At 39.3% G+C, this 15,896-nt stretch overlaps 1 protein-coding gene across 1 annotated transcript; it reads right to left on the reverse strand.

Moving 5' to 3' along the window:
* Positions 1 to 8,595: 8,595 nt before the first annotated feature.
* LOC103449327 (protein VAPYRIN-like) lies at positions 8,596 to 10,390 on the reverse strand. Its single transcript, XM_008388629.3, has one exon. It carries the CDS (start codon positions 10,372 to 10,374, stop codon positions 8,749 to 8,751), a length of 1,626 nt encoding a protein of 541 aa, XP_008386851.3. The 5' UTR covers positions 10,375 to 10,390; the 3' UTR covers positions 8,596 to 8,748.
* Positions 10,391 to 15,896: the final 5,506 nt, after the last annotated feature.

The raw sequence follows: 15,896 nt of genomic DNA on the forward strand, positions 1-15,896 counted from the left end.
TGACTTATCGGGGATATCAATAAATAGCTTTCCTTCATTTCAACGTATTGTGTTGAATACACCAAAGCCTTCTTCGCTAAGTTCTCTGAATTTTCTTTTGTTGAAGCTTTGTGAGTGGAGCATGTAGGTTGAGGTAGTATTCCCTTAATTTCCCGAGTGAGGAAAACTTCTCAGTTGGAGACTTGGAAAATCCAAGTCACTGAGTGGGATCGGCTATATGAATCTTTGAACGCCATTGTGCTCGGTCCTGTGTCATGTCATCCGTTAGATCCAAGTACTCTAAGTCTTTTCTTAGAGTCTCTTCCAAAGTTTTCCTAGGTCTTCCTCTACCCCTTCGGCCCTGAACCTCTGTCCCATAGTCGCATCTTCTAATCAGAGCGTCAGTAGGCCTTCTTTGCACATGTCCAAACCACCGTAACCGATTTTCTCTCATCTTTCATTCAATTCGGCTACTCCTACTTTACCCCGGATATCCTCATTCCTAATCTTATCCTTTCTTGTGTGCCCACACATCCAACGAAGCATCCTCATCTCCGCTACACCCATTTTGTGTACGTGTTGATGCTTCACCGCCCAACATTCTGTGCCATACAGCATCGCCGACCTTATTGCCGTCCTATAAAATTTTCCCTTGAGCTTCAGTGGCATACGGCGGTCACACAACACGCCGGATGCACTCTTCCACTTCATCCATCCAGCTTGTATTCTATGGTTGAGATCTCCATCTAATTCTCCGTTCTTTTGCAAGATAAATCCTAGGTAACGAAAACGATCGCTCTTTGGTATTTCTTGATCTCCGATCCTCACCCCTAACTCGTTTTGGCCTCCATTTGCACTGAACTTGCACTCCATATATTCTGTCTTTGATCGGCTTAGGCGAAGACCTTTAGATTCCAACACTTCTCTCCAAAGGTTAAGCTTTGCATTTACCCCTTCCTGAGTTTCATCTATCAACACTATATCGTCTGCGAAAAGCATACACCAAGGAATATCATCTTGAATATGTCCTGTTAACTCATCCATTACCAACGCAAAAAGGTAAGGACTTAAGGATGAGCCTTGATGTAATCCTACAGTTATGGGAAAGCTTTCGGTTTGTCCTTCATGAGTTCTTACGGCAGTCTTTGCTCCTTCATACATATCCTTTATAGCTTGGATATATGCTACTCGTACTCCTTTCTTCTCTAAAATCCTCCAAAGAATGTCTCTTGGGACCCTATCATACGCTTTTTCCAAATCTATAAAGACCATGTGTAAATCCTTTTTCCCATCTCTATATCTTTCCATCAATCTTCGTAAGAGATAGATTGACTCCATGGTTGAGCGCCCTGGCATGAACCCGAATTGGTTGTCCGAAACCCTTGTCTCTTGCCTCAATCTATGCTCAATGACTCTCTCCCAGAGCTTCATTGTATGACTCATTAGCTTAATACCCCTATAGTTCATGCAATTTTGTACGTCGCCCTTATTCTTGTAGATAGGCACCAAAGTGCTCGTTCGCCACTCATTTGGCATCTTCTTCGTTTTCAAAATCCTATTGAAAAGGTTAGTGAGCCATGTTATACCTGTCTCTCCCAAAACTTTCCACACTTCGATTGGTATATCGTCTGGGCCTACTGCTTTTCTATGCTTCATCTTCTTCAAAGCTACAACCACTTCTTCCTTCCGGATTCGACGATAAAAAGAGTAGTTTCTACACTCTTCTGAGTTACTCAACTCCCCTAAAGAAGCACTACTTTCATGTCCTTCATTGAAAAGATTATGAAAATAACCTCTCCATCTATCTTTAACCGCGTTCTCTGTAGCAAGAACCTTTCCATCCTCATCCTTGATGCACCTCACTTGGTTTAGGTCCCTTGTCTTCTTTTCCCTTGCTCTAGCTAGTTTATAGATATCCAACTCTCCTTCTTTGGTATCTAGTCGCTTATACATATCGTCATAAGCCGCTAACTTAGCTTCTCTCACAGCTTTCTTCGCCTCTTGCTTCGCTTTTCTATACCTTTCACCATTTTCATCGGTCCTATCCTTGTATAAGGCTTTACAACATTCCTTCTTAGCCTTCACCTTTGTTTGTACCTCCTCGTTCCACCACCAAGATTCCTTTTGGTGTGGGGCAAAGCCCTTGGACTCTCCTAACACCTCTTTTGCTACTTTTCGGATACAACTAGCCATGGAATCCCACATTTGGCTAGCTTCCCCCTCTCTATCCCACACACACTGGGTGATTACTTTCTCTTTGAAAATGACTTGTTTTTCTTCTTTTAGATTCCACCATCTAGTCCTTGGGCACTTCCAAGTCTTGTTCTTTTTTCTCACTCTTTTGATATGTACATCCATCACCAACAAGCGATGTTGATTAGCCACGCTCTCTCCTGGTATAACTTTGCAATCCTTACAAGTTATACGATCCCCTTTCCTCATTAGAAGAAAATCTATTTGTGTTTTTGACGACCCACTCTTGTAGGTGATCACATGTTCTTCTCTCTTCTTAAAGAAGGTGTTGGCTAAGAAGAGATCATATGCCATTGCAAAATCCAAGATAGCTTCCCCATCCTCGTTTCTCTCCCCAAAACCATGACCACTATGAAAACCTCCATAGTTGCCTGTCTCCCTGCCCACGTGTCCATTTAAATCTCCTCCTATAAATAACTTCTCCGTCTGAACAATTCCTTGCACCAAGTCTCCAAGGTCTTCCCAAAATTTCTCCTTCGAACTCATATCCAACCCTACTTGAGGTGCGTACGCACTAATCACATTGATAAGTTCTTGTCCTATTACAATCTTGATTGCCATGATTCTATCTCCTACCCTCTTGACATCTACAACATCTTGTGTCAAGGTCTTGTCCACGATGATGCCCACACCGTTTCTCCTTCTATTTGTGCCCGAGTACCAAAGTTTAAACCCTGAGTTTTCTAGATCCTTTGCCTTAAGACCAACCCACTTAGTTTCTTGTAGGCACATAATATTTATCCTTCTCCTCACCATAACTTCCACTACTTCCATAGATTTTCCCGTTAAGGTTCCTATATTCCACGTTCCTAAACGCATTCTACTCTTCTGAACTCTACCCTTCTGTCCTAGCTTCTTCACCCTCCCCCGTCCAATGGAATCAAAGTACTTCTTTTGTGTGTCCCGTGTAAAGTTGATAGGTGCATATGCGCCCAAACAACTTTGAGTGGAGTCGTTCGAAAAGAAGTTTCTATGGCCCCCTTGCTCATTTAACACTGCATCCGGGTGCCTATGGAGATACAGCGACCCTTGCTCACTTATCACTGTGCTCGGGCCACACAGCGCGCCACTTACGGGTGACGCCCTAGCTTTAGCGCGATTTCGTTCTGAATTCATTTTCATAAGGATTCGACGTAACTGTGGAGTGCCGGCTGTCGACTACCTGACGCCCTCCCCCTCCTCCTTTACCCGGGCTTGGGACCGGCCATGTAAGATAAACTTACATAGGCAGAGTTGAAATTACACAATAAATATATAAATAAAATGATACTAACTTGAATGAATCAAAGGTAGAGGCTAGCGCAAAAGCTATGTTCTTCGAACAGTATTTTCGTCTCACTCTTGTGCTTATGATTCTACAACATCTGCTCGACCAGGATACAACTACCTAATTTTACAACCCGCATTGGACTATAGAATTCTAGCGAATTGCTTTGTGTGTTTACTCTTTGGAAAGTTTGTACGGAAGAAAAGGAGGAAGAAAAAGATGATCTACGATGGAAATGAGACTCCAATTATATAAGTTCTTTGATTATGGTTTGAATCACCTTTGATTATGATAAAAATTAACTCTCGAAATCGATATTGAGCTATTATGAGGGTGCCTCGGAGTAGCGATTCTAGACCATAATCAAGGGTATTCATCGCTTTCGAGAGTTAATTTTTATCTTGTTTTTAGAGGAAGCCAATTTTGTATGGATGCTATTTCTTCTCTGCCGCTCCCAAATGAACCTAAAGTTACAAATTCGTTCTCGTCCTTGGGCTGTGACCTTGGCTTTTAGCTTTGTCCTAGTTAACTCAAATTGAGCTTGACCATTCATATGAACCTAGGATTATGATTCACTTTGAGTCAACTCCAATGCAAATATCAAGGACGAGATATTTGACAGTTTCCTCTGTTGTTCGGATGATAGGCTTTCAGCTCTTAGAAATTGTTGAACTCTTTTGTTTCTGCCATTGGTATAAAAATAATATATTGCTTGTGGTCTGTTGTTATGTCAAAGTTTGGGAAGGTTATCCTTCCTTCGCAGCCCTCCCAAAATAAAGTTTTAAATGTACTGTGCTTTTTCATAGGACAAAAGTTTAAACTGCAAAGGCTTTATGGTAAAATAAAAATATGTGCAAATTTTTATCTATATGCCATCGTTTTTTTTTTTTTTTCATCAAACATTACGTGGCGATGTATTCATACGATATAGGTTGCGAGATGGTAAAAATAAGTCCTAGACGTTGAGTTGGTTTGCAGTTGCTGCTTCTTGTTTCTGCAAGAAAAAAGCTAGGATATGGGGGGTGGGTGTTTGTGTTTGTCCTTTCTTCCTTTGAATCGAGGGTTGGCTCCTGTGACATGCACTGAAGGACTAATCTAGCATAATTCCTTATATAATTACGAAAAATACATCATTACAGACGTATAATTTGTTGAACAATCAGCAAAATATCCATTAATCTTTTCTTGTGCTTATTGTTTTAAATACTAAATAATGATACGTGTAAAAGATGTCTTCGTTTATTTTAAAGTTGCGCACAGATTTTTCATAGTAATTATTCTAGATGCAACTGCGAATTGACCAAAAACCATTACTGATAGTAACCCTTTTTTGTATCAGATTGATTTTCGACAAAGAGCGCACGTCAGCTTGTAGGTAGGTATATGGACCAGATGTACATCAAATACCTAAAGTCACCAACTCACCTTAGAGGATAATTCACGGTTGGTGATCTATGAGACTACAAAAAGGAAAAAGTGTCTTTTCAACACCAACCATTGGTTGCTCCCTTTTGGTTTTACTAAATTGTCCACTAACCCACAGGAAAATGCATCCTCCAAACTCTTAACACTTTTCTAAATTTTCACTCTCTGTTTTGTGTTTTTATATTTTTACTAGCGATATTACTGTTTAAGTTATAAAAAAAGAGAGAGATAGTTTGAATCTAAGATGTAATGGATTCATAATAATGTAATTACGACCCATATTATAAATGAAATAAAGAAAGAACTAGCTTTGAGTTGGTGATAGGTGTTTCAACTGGCCGGAGGCATGCTCAAATTCAGCTCATGTGAATGTGATAATAATATATACTCGTGATTGAGTTTGATATGTGTGTGTGGCTAATTGATAGTGGTATACAACTTTGCTGTGAGTGTATTAGTTCGTTAAATATCTTCATAAATATTATTCTTTGGCGAAAACCTAATACTATTAATGAAATGGACTCTTCAAACTAGAGCGTTTACTGGTTCATCTTACTTGGAAATCCCCTCATTAATTGTTTTATGAATAGTTAGTGCTGCTTTTTGAACTTGAGGTTGCTCATATCATTTGAAGGATGATAGAGATGGTCATAGCGAATGCATCAGCTACATGTCAACATGACAAAATGCTAACATTCGTTTATTTTTTCCCCAATAGAAAATGCTAATGTGGATGCCACAATGTTTATGATTTGGGCCACTTGGAGTTCTCTTCCATCCTCAATGCCCACCACACTTAAAGGCCTAAGGGTGGCCTTGTTAGATAATGAAATCAATTTTCAAAAGATTATTGTTTCGGTCCGATGAACTATAATAAACCCATGCATGTTGAGTTGGATCACAAGTGTAAGGTGGCTTGCAAGCCAAGGAGGAACGGAAAGGAGGCGAAAACGCAAAGGATTTGCAGTTGGGAAGGTGATAATACACTAGGGGGTGTTTGTTTTCCCTCACTAAGGTTCATTGGAATGGACTGGACTAGACTAAGGGTTAGTCTAGTCCCGTGTTTGGTAACAGCGTGGCCTAGGTTTAATGAGACCAAAGGGGACTTGCCTACACTAAATGCTTCACTAACCGGTCCTAGCGAGGCCCCCAAAATTGGACGGACTGCTAAGAACTTTATGCAACTTTGCCCTTCCCATCTACTTCATCTTCCTCACTTCGTCCCTCTGCTTAGCCATTGCGCGCATCTTGGCTTCTCGTTGTTCGAGAAACCCAAACCAAAACTACTTCTTCCTCAATTCGCCCATCCCGTTGCGGGCATCTCGGTTTCCCGCCGTTTGGAGAAACCCAAATCAAAGAGACCACTTGAAAATCGATTGGCGAGATCCATAAGGAAGGAGGGTCGTTGTTTGGAAGCTCCAATGTAGAAGAAGCTCCGATTCGAATTGCATAACTCCAATTCTTTAAAGCTCTGCAATAACTCCAATCCCTTGAAGCTCTGCACCATATGCAAAGCCTTTTCAAGAAACAAAAAAGAACAAAAGAGCAAGAAAAAGTTCGAATACCCCAATGCCTTGAAGCTTTGCACCAGTTGTGGAGCAACTTTTCCAGAAGAAAAAAAAGGAACAAAAGAGCAGGAAAAAGGGAAAGCATTCGAGAATTCTAGAAAAAGTAAAAGAAATTTTTTTATTTTTTATTATTCTACTTCTTAGTCTGATACTGCACCAAAGACTTCATTAAGCCAATCTAGCTTAGTCTAGTCTAAGCCAGTTTGACTTAGTCTCTGAAGCTAGTCAAATCCGAAATAGTCCAGTATAAGAAACGCACCCTAGATGTTTATGTCTCATTTGATTAGGTGTAATTTTTTTTTCTATATCGAAAAAATTCTCTATACAGCCAAGATTTCTTAAAAAAAGGTCGAGGAAGTTGATCGACAAGTGGATCACAGCGGGTGACCGATCACAAGTATTGGGCTACTAGTTTTTCGATAACTCAAAAGTTATAAGGCCATCTCTAACCGATGACTGGCTAAATGGCTCGTTTTAGCTCTCTGGCCTTCCAAGATATTAATATTTTAATGAACAATACATGGTCATATTTACCTCCGTCTCCAACTAAGGGCCAAAGGGCTAGATGGCTCGTTTTAGCCATGTCACAAAAAATCGTCTCCAACCGAGGGCCATAGGCCAAACATAATTTATTATTTAAATTTAAAAACAACAACAACTTAAATTTAAAAACTACAACTACAATTTAAAAACAATGAATTAAATTTAAAAACTATAAATTAAATTTAAAAACTACAAATTAAATTTAAAGGAATGGTGAATGAATGGTTTAGGTATTTATAGGAAAAAAAATAGATTTTTTTAAGAATTTTTTTTTAAAAAAAGGCCCAAAAAACCTTAAAAAAAAAAAAAAAAAATCCAACGGTAACTGGCGCCAGCTAGCCGTTGGATTCAAATTTTAGTTTAAGCATTCATGTCGGTTATAACCGACAGGAAATATGATTTTTCTGGCCAGCCCTCTAGCCCTCTCCGATTCCGTGGGGCCCTTTTAGATTCCACAGCCCTCTGGCCTAGCCCTTGATTGGAGACGGTTTTCGGGCTATTTTCGACCCTCTGGCCCTCTGGACCCTTCGGTTGGAGATGGCCTAAGGGGGGAGTAAAAGGGTTTGATCCGAAGGGTGTGAGAGTGGTTGTAGGCACAATTAGCCGAGCCACTATCAGCTCTTGTGTGGATTATTTAGGTTTTGTGTTTGTTTATCTTCTTTGCAGGTGATTGCATGCATAGTTATCATAATCCATTGACAAGGAGATGTTATCGAAAATTTCTCTACAATCTCTCGTCTCTTCCAGAAGAGATTAAGTATCCTTTCACCTATAATCTGGTAAATGATGATATTTTACTGCCGGCTTATAATTAAGATTTGTAGCCGAACAATTATGATATGTGTTTGTACCATACTTGACCAATCCCGAAACTACTGAGCACCGGTCAACGTTATACCGTCAATGACCCATAAGAGTTTCCCTCCAACCAGGAGGCCAATCACAACACAACACATGTCGACATCAGAAGCCAATCATAGCATGACACGTGTCAATATCAGAAGCCAATCACAACACGACACGTGTCAATGTCAGAATGAAACTAGAAACTCTCTTCTATAAATAGAGATCATTCTCTCACAATATTTCCTAATGTCATTTGTACTAAATAATTCACTTGTACTCACTAAAGGAGAGTTTGAACCTATGTACTTGTGTAAACCCTTCACAATTAATGAGAACTCCTCTACTCCATGGACGCAGCCAATCTGGGTGAACCACGTACATCTTGTGTTTGCTTCCCTATCTCTATCCATTTACATACTTATCCATACTAGTGACCGGAGTAATCTAGCGAAGGTCACAAATTTAACATTTTCTGTTGTACCAAAGTCCTCGCTGATTTTGTGCATCAACAATATGTATTAGGGATTCAAACAAGCAATATATACTGCAAAACTTCATTCATGAATATCTCATTGCTTTCTATGTCATATGTTGTAGATCAAGTGACAAACGTACAATACAATACATCCACTTATTAGCATATATAAGGATTTACAATCAATTTTGATACACATCAAGTTTGTTTTAATAACAAAATATACGTATTTAGGTGTTTTAATTTAGATTGAACATACTACGTACTAATGAGTCAACAACTTCTTCCGCATATACTTTCGGTCAAAAGCAGCGTCATTGTGAGCTCTAAAATGTGAAAACCCTAATTCAAAATACCAATGCAACAATATTAGTTCCAGCTTTACTAGCTAGCTAAACAACAGCTAATGGCATCGAACGATTGAAGCTTCCATGAAGAGCTCTAGCTCGACTCGATTTCTTCTTCTTCATTCCTCCTTTGATGATCTCCTCCTCTAGTCCCATAGATTTTTTGCCAAATGAAACTGAGGCCTGGGTCAAGATATGTGCCATATTACTATTGTCTTTTGTTGCACCTCTATGAATAAGTATCCTAGTAATCCCAACGTAGTGCAAAGACTCAGCAATCTGCAGTGCAGTCACACCCTTGTTAGTTCGAGCTTCAGCATCAGCTCCTTTCTTTACCAACATCTCAATCACATCCGCATGTCCCGACTCCGCTGCACAGTGCAACGCAGTGTATCCATCCTCATCTTTAGCATCCATATCCACACCCTTTTCAAGCAGCGTTCGAATGACTTCTATCTTCCCTTTGAAACAGGCTCTATGGAGAGCAGTCCACCCATGTAGGTCTCTTCCATTGATTGCCGCACCTGTCTCAAGCAACTTTACAACTGTTCTTACCTCTCCCTTCCTCGCCGCGATACACAAGCTATCACCAAGTCGAAGGGCATCAAATAGTCTCGTGTGTCCATTCTCCGCCGCAACATCATAGGCTGTTAGACCGGCAAAGTTTCTTACATCTTTATTCGCACCCTTTTGCAGCAACAGCTTCACCATGTACTCGTCCCCTAGGCTTGCCGCGATTTGCAAAGGCGTGTCACCATCTCTACAATCACTAACTTCAGCTTTAGCCCCGCTTGCCAATAAGAGCCTCGCACAGTCCCTTCTTCGCTCCTCAACAGCAAGGTGCAAAGCCGTGCTACCATCCTTTGTCAGCGCATCAACATTTGCCCCTTTGATTATAAGAAGCCTAAGAACCTCTACGTGGCCTCCTCCGACCGCGAGGTGAATAGGTCCCCAAGTGGAGGACTCAGATCGTTCAGTGCTGGCACGTCGAGCCAATAGAAGCTCAACTATCAAGGCTTCTCCTCTTGAGGCTGCAACCTCAAGCGGAGTAGATCCTGACTGGCTTTGAGCCTCCACATCGGGCTCAAATTCAAGAAGTAGCTGGACAAGGTCAGGCCGGCCTTGAGCAACTGCCAAGTGAATCAAAGATTGGCCCTCAGAATCCACAGAATCGGCGGCTCTCCATGAAGGTTCACTCTTCTCAAGCACTTCTCGAATATCATCCATCAAACCATCGGACACAAGTTGTGCCAAAATAGGTGAACCAACAAACATAATCTTGACACCACTATCTATGAACACTTGTTTCTTCTTTGCGGTGAACCAATCGTTTGGAACCGCATCGAATGTCGAAGAAGACACTTTGATCGCCGCTCCAGGCACAACCACGCTATGCAAAAGGAAGGAATCATGGCAGTAAGGAAAGGAGTCCGGGAGGCTGGACCCGGGCGGAAGATGATAAACAATCTCTACCGTCAACTTCTCGAGAGGAGATATGATCCCGGACTGAGGCCTCACCGTGTAACGATTCTTGATCAACGCTTCGAGCCGGAAGGCTACCGGCATGGTGTACATAACGTTGCGTAAAGTGAGCTGGCCGTAGCATTTCTGTCCCGGTTCGATCCGTATTGCAACAAGGTTTGATGGCTCCAAACTTATGAGCCTGTCCATCTTTCTTTGATTTTCACTTTCCCTTCAAATCAATGGGTTTTAAGGGTTCTTAAGATGTATAGAAAAAATTAAGACACATGAAATACTGAAGGAGGAAGTGATATTCGAATGTGAAAGTATTGGGTTTGGTGGGTGTAGTTTAAGAGAAGGGAATGCGAAAGCCGGCTTTGATGAGAGAATGCCAAGTGGGGGTGTTAAAAACAATGCTGACTTGTTCTATTAGTCGTCTCAACTTGGAAGAGGATAACTCCTAAAACCAGAGTTGTATGAACAATTTTTTTTAATACAACAGTATACATTTGCACTAGAGAACTGAGATTTTTGGACAAAATCACACAACGGGTAGTTATATTTATTCGGTATCAAACTCGTAATGTATGAGAGTCGAATATAAAACCTTCCAATTACAAATAAAGAGAAATATCACAATAATGTAGTGTTAGATAAGAATTTAGTCACCTTAATATTTGAGGAGTGATTTTCACACACTCTTATTCTCCCCCAACACACCCGTATCAATTTTTTTTTTATATAAATTTGGGGCATGGAAGGTTAAAATAGTATGTAGAAATCATTTTTCTAAATTTTTGTAGAAAAAACAAAGTTAATTATAATTTCAGGGTGTTGTAAAATTGTGAGAATGAATGCCCACAGTAGTGTGATTGTTATTATGTGATGTTTTCAAAAGGCCACAGCAGTGTGATTGTTATTATGTGAAGTTTTCAAAAAGAGAAATCACTTCACTTTTTGGTTTGTTACGGATGTGGCTATATATAAAAAGCACTCCGTGTGTAATCACAATACATAGAAAAGGAAAAGAAGTGAAAGCAATAATATCAGTATCCCTCCCTTCCTTTTTTCCTACAATCTTTTGTGTTATAGTTACGAAATTAAACAGTATGATATCTTGCACCCGCTTCTCTCATGTCCCTCATAAAGGTTATCTCTCTAGCTTTTTCCTATTTATAACACATGGCTGTTTCTCTAGGATATCGCTCTCTCAGTTTTGCATTATAATTTATCTTATGCACAAGAAAACCTTTTTTAATTGTTGTCTAGAGGAGACTTAGGTCAAATGAATTAACCTAATTGTTTAACAAAGTGGGATCAATGAAGAAGCAAACAAGATGCTCTCCATCCAATTGAAAATTTCTAGGAGTACAACTATAAACTGATTATTAAAACACAGTTTTCTTAGTTAATTTCATTTAAAATTAAAATTAACAACCCTATGTGAACGTATAAGTTTTATTACAAGAATATTTTCTTTTTTTCTGATAATTTTATCACAAGAATATTACTGAGTAAATATAAACAATTCTTCTTGTGCAGCAACTCAATCCTACTACCATGTACAAACAGGCACTATGAACCTTTTCAATGGATTTTGTTTCAATATTTCTGCTGGCAAGACAACTAGCCACAACAACAAATTGCTGAACATTGACACGTGGCATCATTTGGTTTGTGAAATGGTGAGAACCCTACCCTATACCTCTTGTCCTTTGCTCTATTTAGATCATCAGCCTTGTCTTTGGCTCTTCAAATTACATAACAGGACCTTTTCTACGATTGCGATGTTGCAGCACACCAGCCAACTATAACTGGATGAAAAATAAAACTGTAAAAGGCTCATTGATTGAATCACTAGCGTTGTTGCAATCATACATGCAAGCATGATGAGTTGTTTTTCTTGTCAATTAGAGCATCCGATATTTATAATCAACGGAGATGGAGATTCGGACTTAGAACTTCTTCCAATATTGAAAAGTGAAAAACCTTTTAACTTCATTTACTAGCTAATTTCTTTTAGCCATTTGCTCTATTTAAATCATCAGCCTTGTCTTTGGCTCTTCCAATTACATACAGGACCTTTTCGACGATTGCGACGTTGCAGCACACCAGCCAACTATAACTGGATTGTTTACCAGAAAAAAGAAAACTGTAAAAGGCTCATTGATTGGATTACTCGCGCTGTTGCAATCATACATTCAAGCACGATGAGTTGTTTTTCCTGTCAATTAGAGCATCTGGTATTCATAATCGACGCAGATGGGAGATTCGGACTTGCTATTTTGGTTGTTAGTCTCAGAAAGAGTCAAAGTACGAACAAGTTAAATGAAAAAGGGAAAAGAGAATAAAATAAGAATTTTCAGCATTATTTTTTCATGCATATGCCATTCAATGAAATATTTATGTTTAATTTAAGAATTTTATGTCAATTTTAGTATGACAAAAAAAAAATTCAAATTTTGTCCAATTTCATAGATAGTTTCTTCGATTTTAAATTTCCGAGTGTCAACATTTCCACTAATTTCAATATTTTCATTGTTGTTGCTTCAATAAGATCTTTCAATGAAAATAATAAGGGCCCAAAATTATAAACAAAGGGACTAGAAATGCATTACATGATCATCACAACATTATGGACATTTGCAATGACACTTTTCAAGTAGAGATTAGCAAATTTTCCTCACATAGCTTGGTAATGAACATGTGGTGCATTTCTAATCTCTACTATTTACATTTTGTAGTACAATCATTCGGCCTCAATCTCTTGAGACTTAGAAGTCTCTAACAAAACAAAATGTAAGAGCCTATTTAGTGAGCAGGATGAGACATGTTATTAGCCTTTAAAATGGATTTGAGGCCAAGACCGTTGTTTCATGCATTCAAAGAGCATGATGGGTTGGATCATTTTGAATCCAAGTCCAGACTAGTACAGGATTCATAACCTGTTGGTGGACACAGGATACAAATCCATCGCGCCTTTTTCCCATTCTGTTTAACTAATTCAATTTTGAATTCAATCAATCATATTGAAACACTCTATGTATACACCAAACACTAGACACAAAACCTATCCAATCTAATGATAGGAAGATCAAATTTTGAGAGACCGCATTGTACATCTCTAATAAGAATGTGATCTACTTGTATTAGTGAACACTACGTTTATTAGAAAAGTCGTACAATATAATCTCCCAAAATATGAGTTATCTATCATTACTCTTTACAACGGCATAACCACATGAAGGCCACAATACGCCTAGGCCCCTTCTGCAGCTCCACCATAGCATATAGCATTTTGCCCTTACAAATTGTTAAAACATGCACCACACATGAAAGAGCAATTGTGTTGAAAACTAATTCTATCTGAAATAAGTCCCCTGTATAGTGCTTGCCACCATATGTTTTTAATAATTAGTTTTAAACTTATGGTATAATTTTCTCAATACTGATGTTGCATGAAAACTCTAAAAGATTCATCCTTCTTTTTAGTTTGTAATTCTTTATGCCAAATAACTAGCACCACATGTACTTTTCTTCACATGAAAGTAGAAAGCCTTAAATTCAACTCATTTGAATGACTAATGTGACACCAAATTATAATTATGACATGCCTATTATGTGCTTAACCTAAATCTTCCCTTAGTGTGAAATAATGTTGTCTCAAAATAATGATTGATGCCAGTACCAAGAATAAACCTTTCCTCCCATACATTTTGTTTAAGAGAAATGTTTCGCAGACTCTCAAAGTGCGACTCTCCATGCACTCTCTATCACCTCATGTTTTTGACACAATATTTTATAATATTGACATATAAATTGTGCAAAAAACATGAGATGACAAAGAGTTCGTGAAGAACTCCACTTTTAAAAAAGTTTACTTAGCATTTCTCTTTAATTAATTACGGTCTAGCCTACGTGCCCCTAGCCTTGATTTATGACTCCGCCACTGACTCTTTATATATACATGACAAGTATAATAATCAATCCAACCCCGTTAACCTGATATTGGGGTCAACACCTAGTTTATATCCCTAGCATCCTTTCCCAATTTGGAGGACGGGGATGCTTCCATGCATGTCACGAACATAACTTTGTTTTTTTTTTTTTTTTGAACAAACAATATTATGTACACTGTTGATGCACAAAACCGGAGGTCTTGAAACAACGTAAATCCGACTGTGAATCTGCATGAAATGTAAATAACACAAGATGTATCGTGGTTCATCCTAAGGTTTGGGCTACCTCCACACTGATTATTGTATTTCTGAGGGAGAGAGAGAGCTTCTCTATGAGAGTGAGAGCTTTGAGAGGGAGAGCTTAAGGCATAAGAATTGGCCTCCCCCTATTGTGAGGGTGAGGAGTCCTTTTATAGAATAAGGGTTCCTCACTTATTACATATTTGCCCATTCCTTTATTACATAATTACATTTGAGTCCCCCGAGTATTTATACGAGATCTAAATACGGAGGCCCTAAGTATGGTATAAACAGTAGTCCCCCAAGTCTTCAGTCAAGAGAGTCTTTTGGCTGGAGACTTGAAATTTAGTCCATGTGTGGGTTGAAGTAACTAGATGTTGTCTTGAACTAATGCTCGATATGAGGCGGTGCTCAATCTGAAATAATGCTTAACTAGAAGTAGCACATGCTGCGAGGCTGCTTGGCTCGTGGCTTATGTTGCCTTGGTCGGCTCGGCTTGTGGCATTTGAAGGTAAGGGAGTCCCTTATAGAATAAAGGCTAGCTCCTCAATACATGAATGATGGGCTAGAGTTGATGCTCGCGGCGATGCGGTTGCTCAGTAGGCGGCGATGCTCTCTAATGATTGTGAGGGAGTCCCTTTTATAGAATAAGGGTTCGCTCATCAATACATAAATTATGGGTTATGAGTGATACTCGCGGCGAGGCGGTTGCTCAGCTGGCGGCGATGCTCTCTAACGAAGGTGAGGGAGTCATTTTTATAAAATAAGGGTTCGCTCCTTAATACATAATTGATGGGCTAAGTCCCTTAAGTATTGTTCATGAGTGCTCTTTAATGAAAGTGAGGGAGTCCCTTTTATAGAATAAGGGCTTACTCCTCAATACATAAATGATGGGATAGGTCCCCCAAGTATTTTCATAAGGCCCAGTTGAGGCCCAATATATGGTACATAATGTAGTCCCTCAAGTCTTCGGTCAATATAGTCTGTTGGCTGGAGACTTCAAATTGAATCCATGTACGGGCCGAAGTGACGGTTGTTCGGAGGCGGTATTTGTATACCCTGCACTTAAGCTTTGTAGGTAAAGCTTGGCAAGTGAAGCTTTGCATCTAGAGCTCTGTAAATGAAGCTTTTGAAGCTAGAGCTTTTGTAAATGAAGCTTTTGAAGCTGTAGCTCTGTAAATAAAGCTTTTGAAGCTAGAGCTCTGTAAATGAAGCTTTTGAAGCTAGATTGACATGAGTGATGCTCATGGATGTTGTCATGAGTGATGCTCATGAATGTTAACATAAGTGATGCTCATGAATGTTGACATGAATAATGGTCATGAATGTTTATGTATGATTGTCATGAGTGATGCTCATGAATGTTTATGTATGAATGACATGAGTAATGCTCATGTATAATTTGGAGTATTGGGTGTACTTTTGATCACCTGGTTGGTGGCATGAAGGAGAGTACGGGTTGTACATTTCATCACCTAGTTGGTGACATGAATGGCTAGTTGCCAAATGATATTAGAGTACAAGTTGTACATT

The sequence above is a fragment of the Malus domestica genome, chromosome 12, assembly GCF_042453785.1.
Source record: "Malus domestica chromosome 12, GDT2T_hap1".
NCBI classification, from domain to species: domain Eukaryota; kingdom Viridiplantae; phylum Streptophyta; class Magnoliopsida; order Rosales; family Rosaceae; genus Malus; species Malus domestica.

What these genes read in the sequence shown, in the direction of transcription:
- LOC103449327 (XM_008388629.3), bottom strand. Translation starts at nt 10,374, where the DNA reads ATGGACAGGCTCATAAGTTTGGAGCCATCAAACCTTGTTGCAATACGG.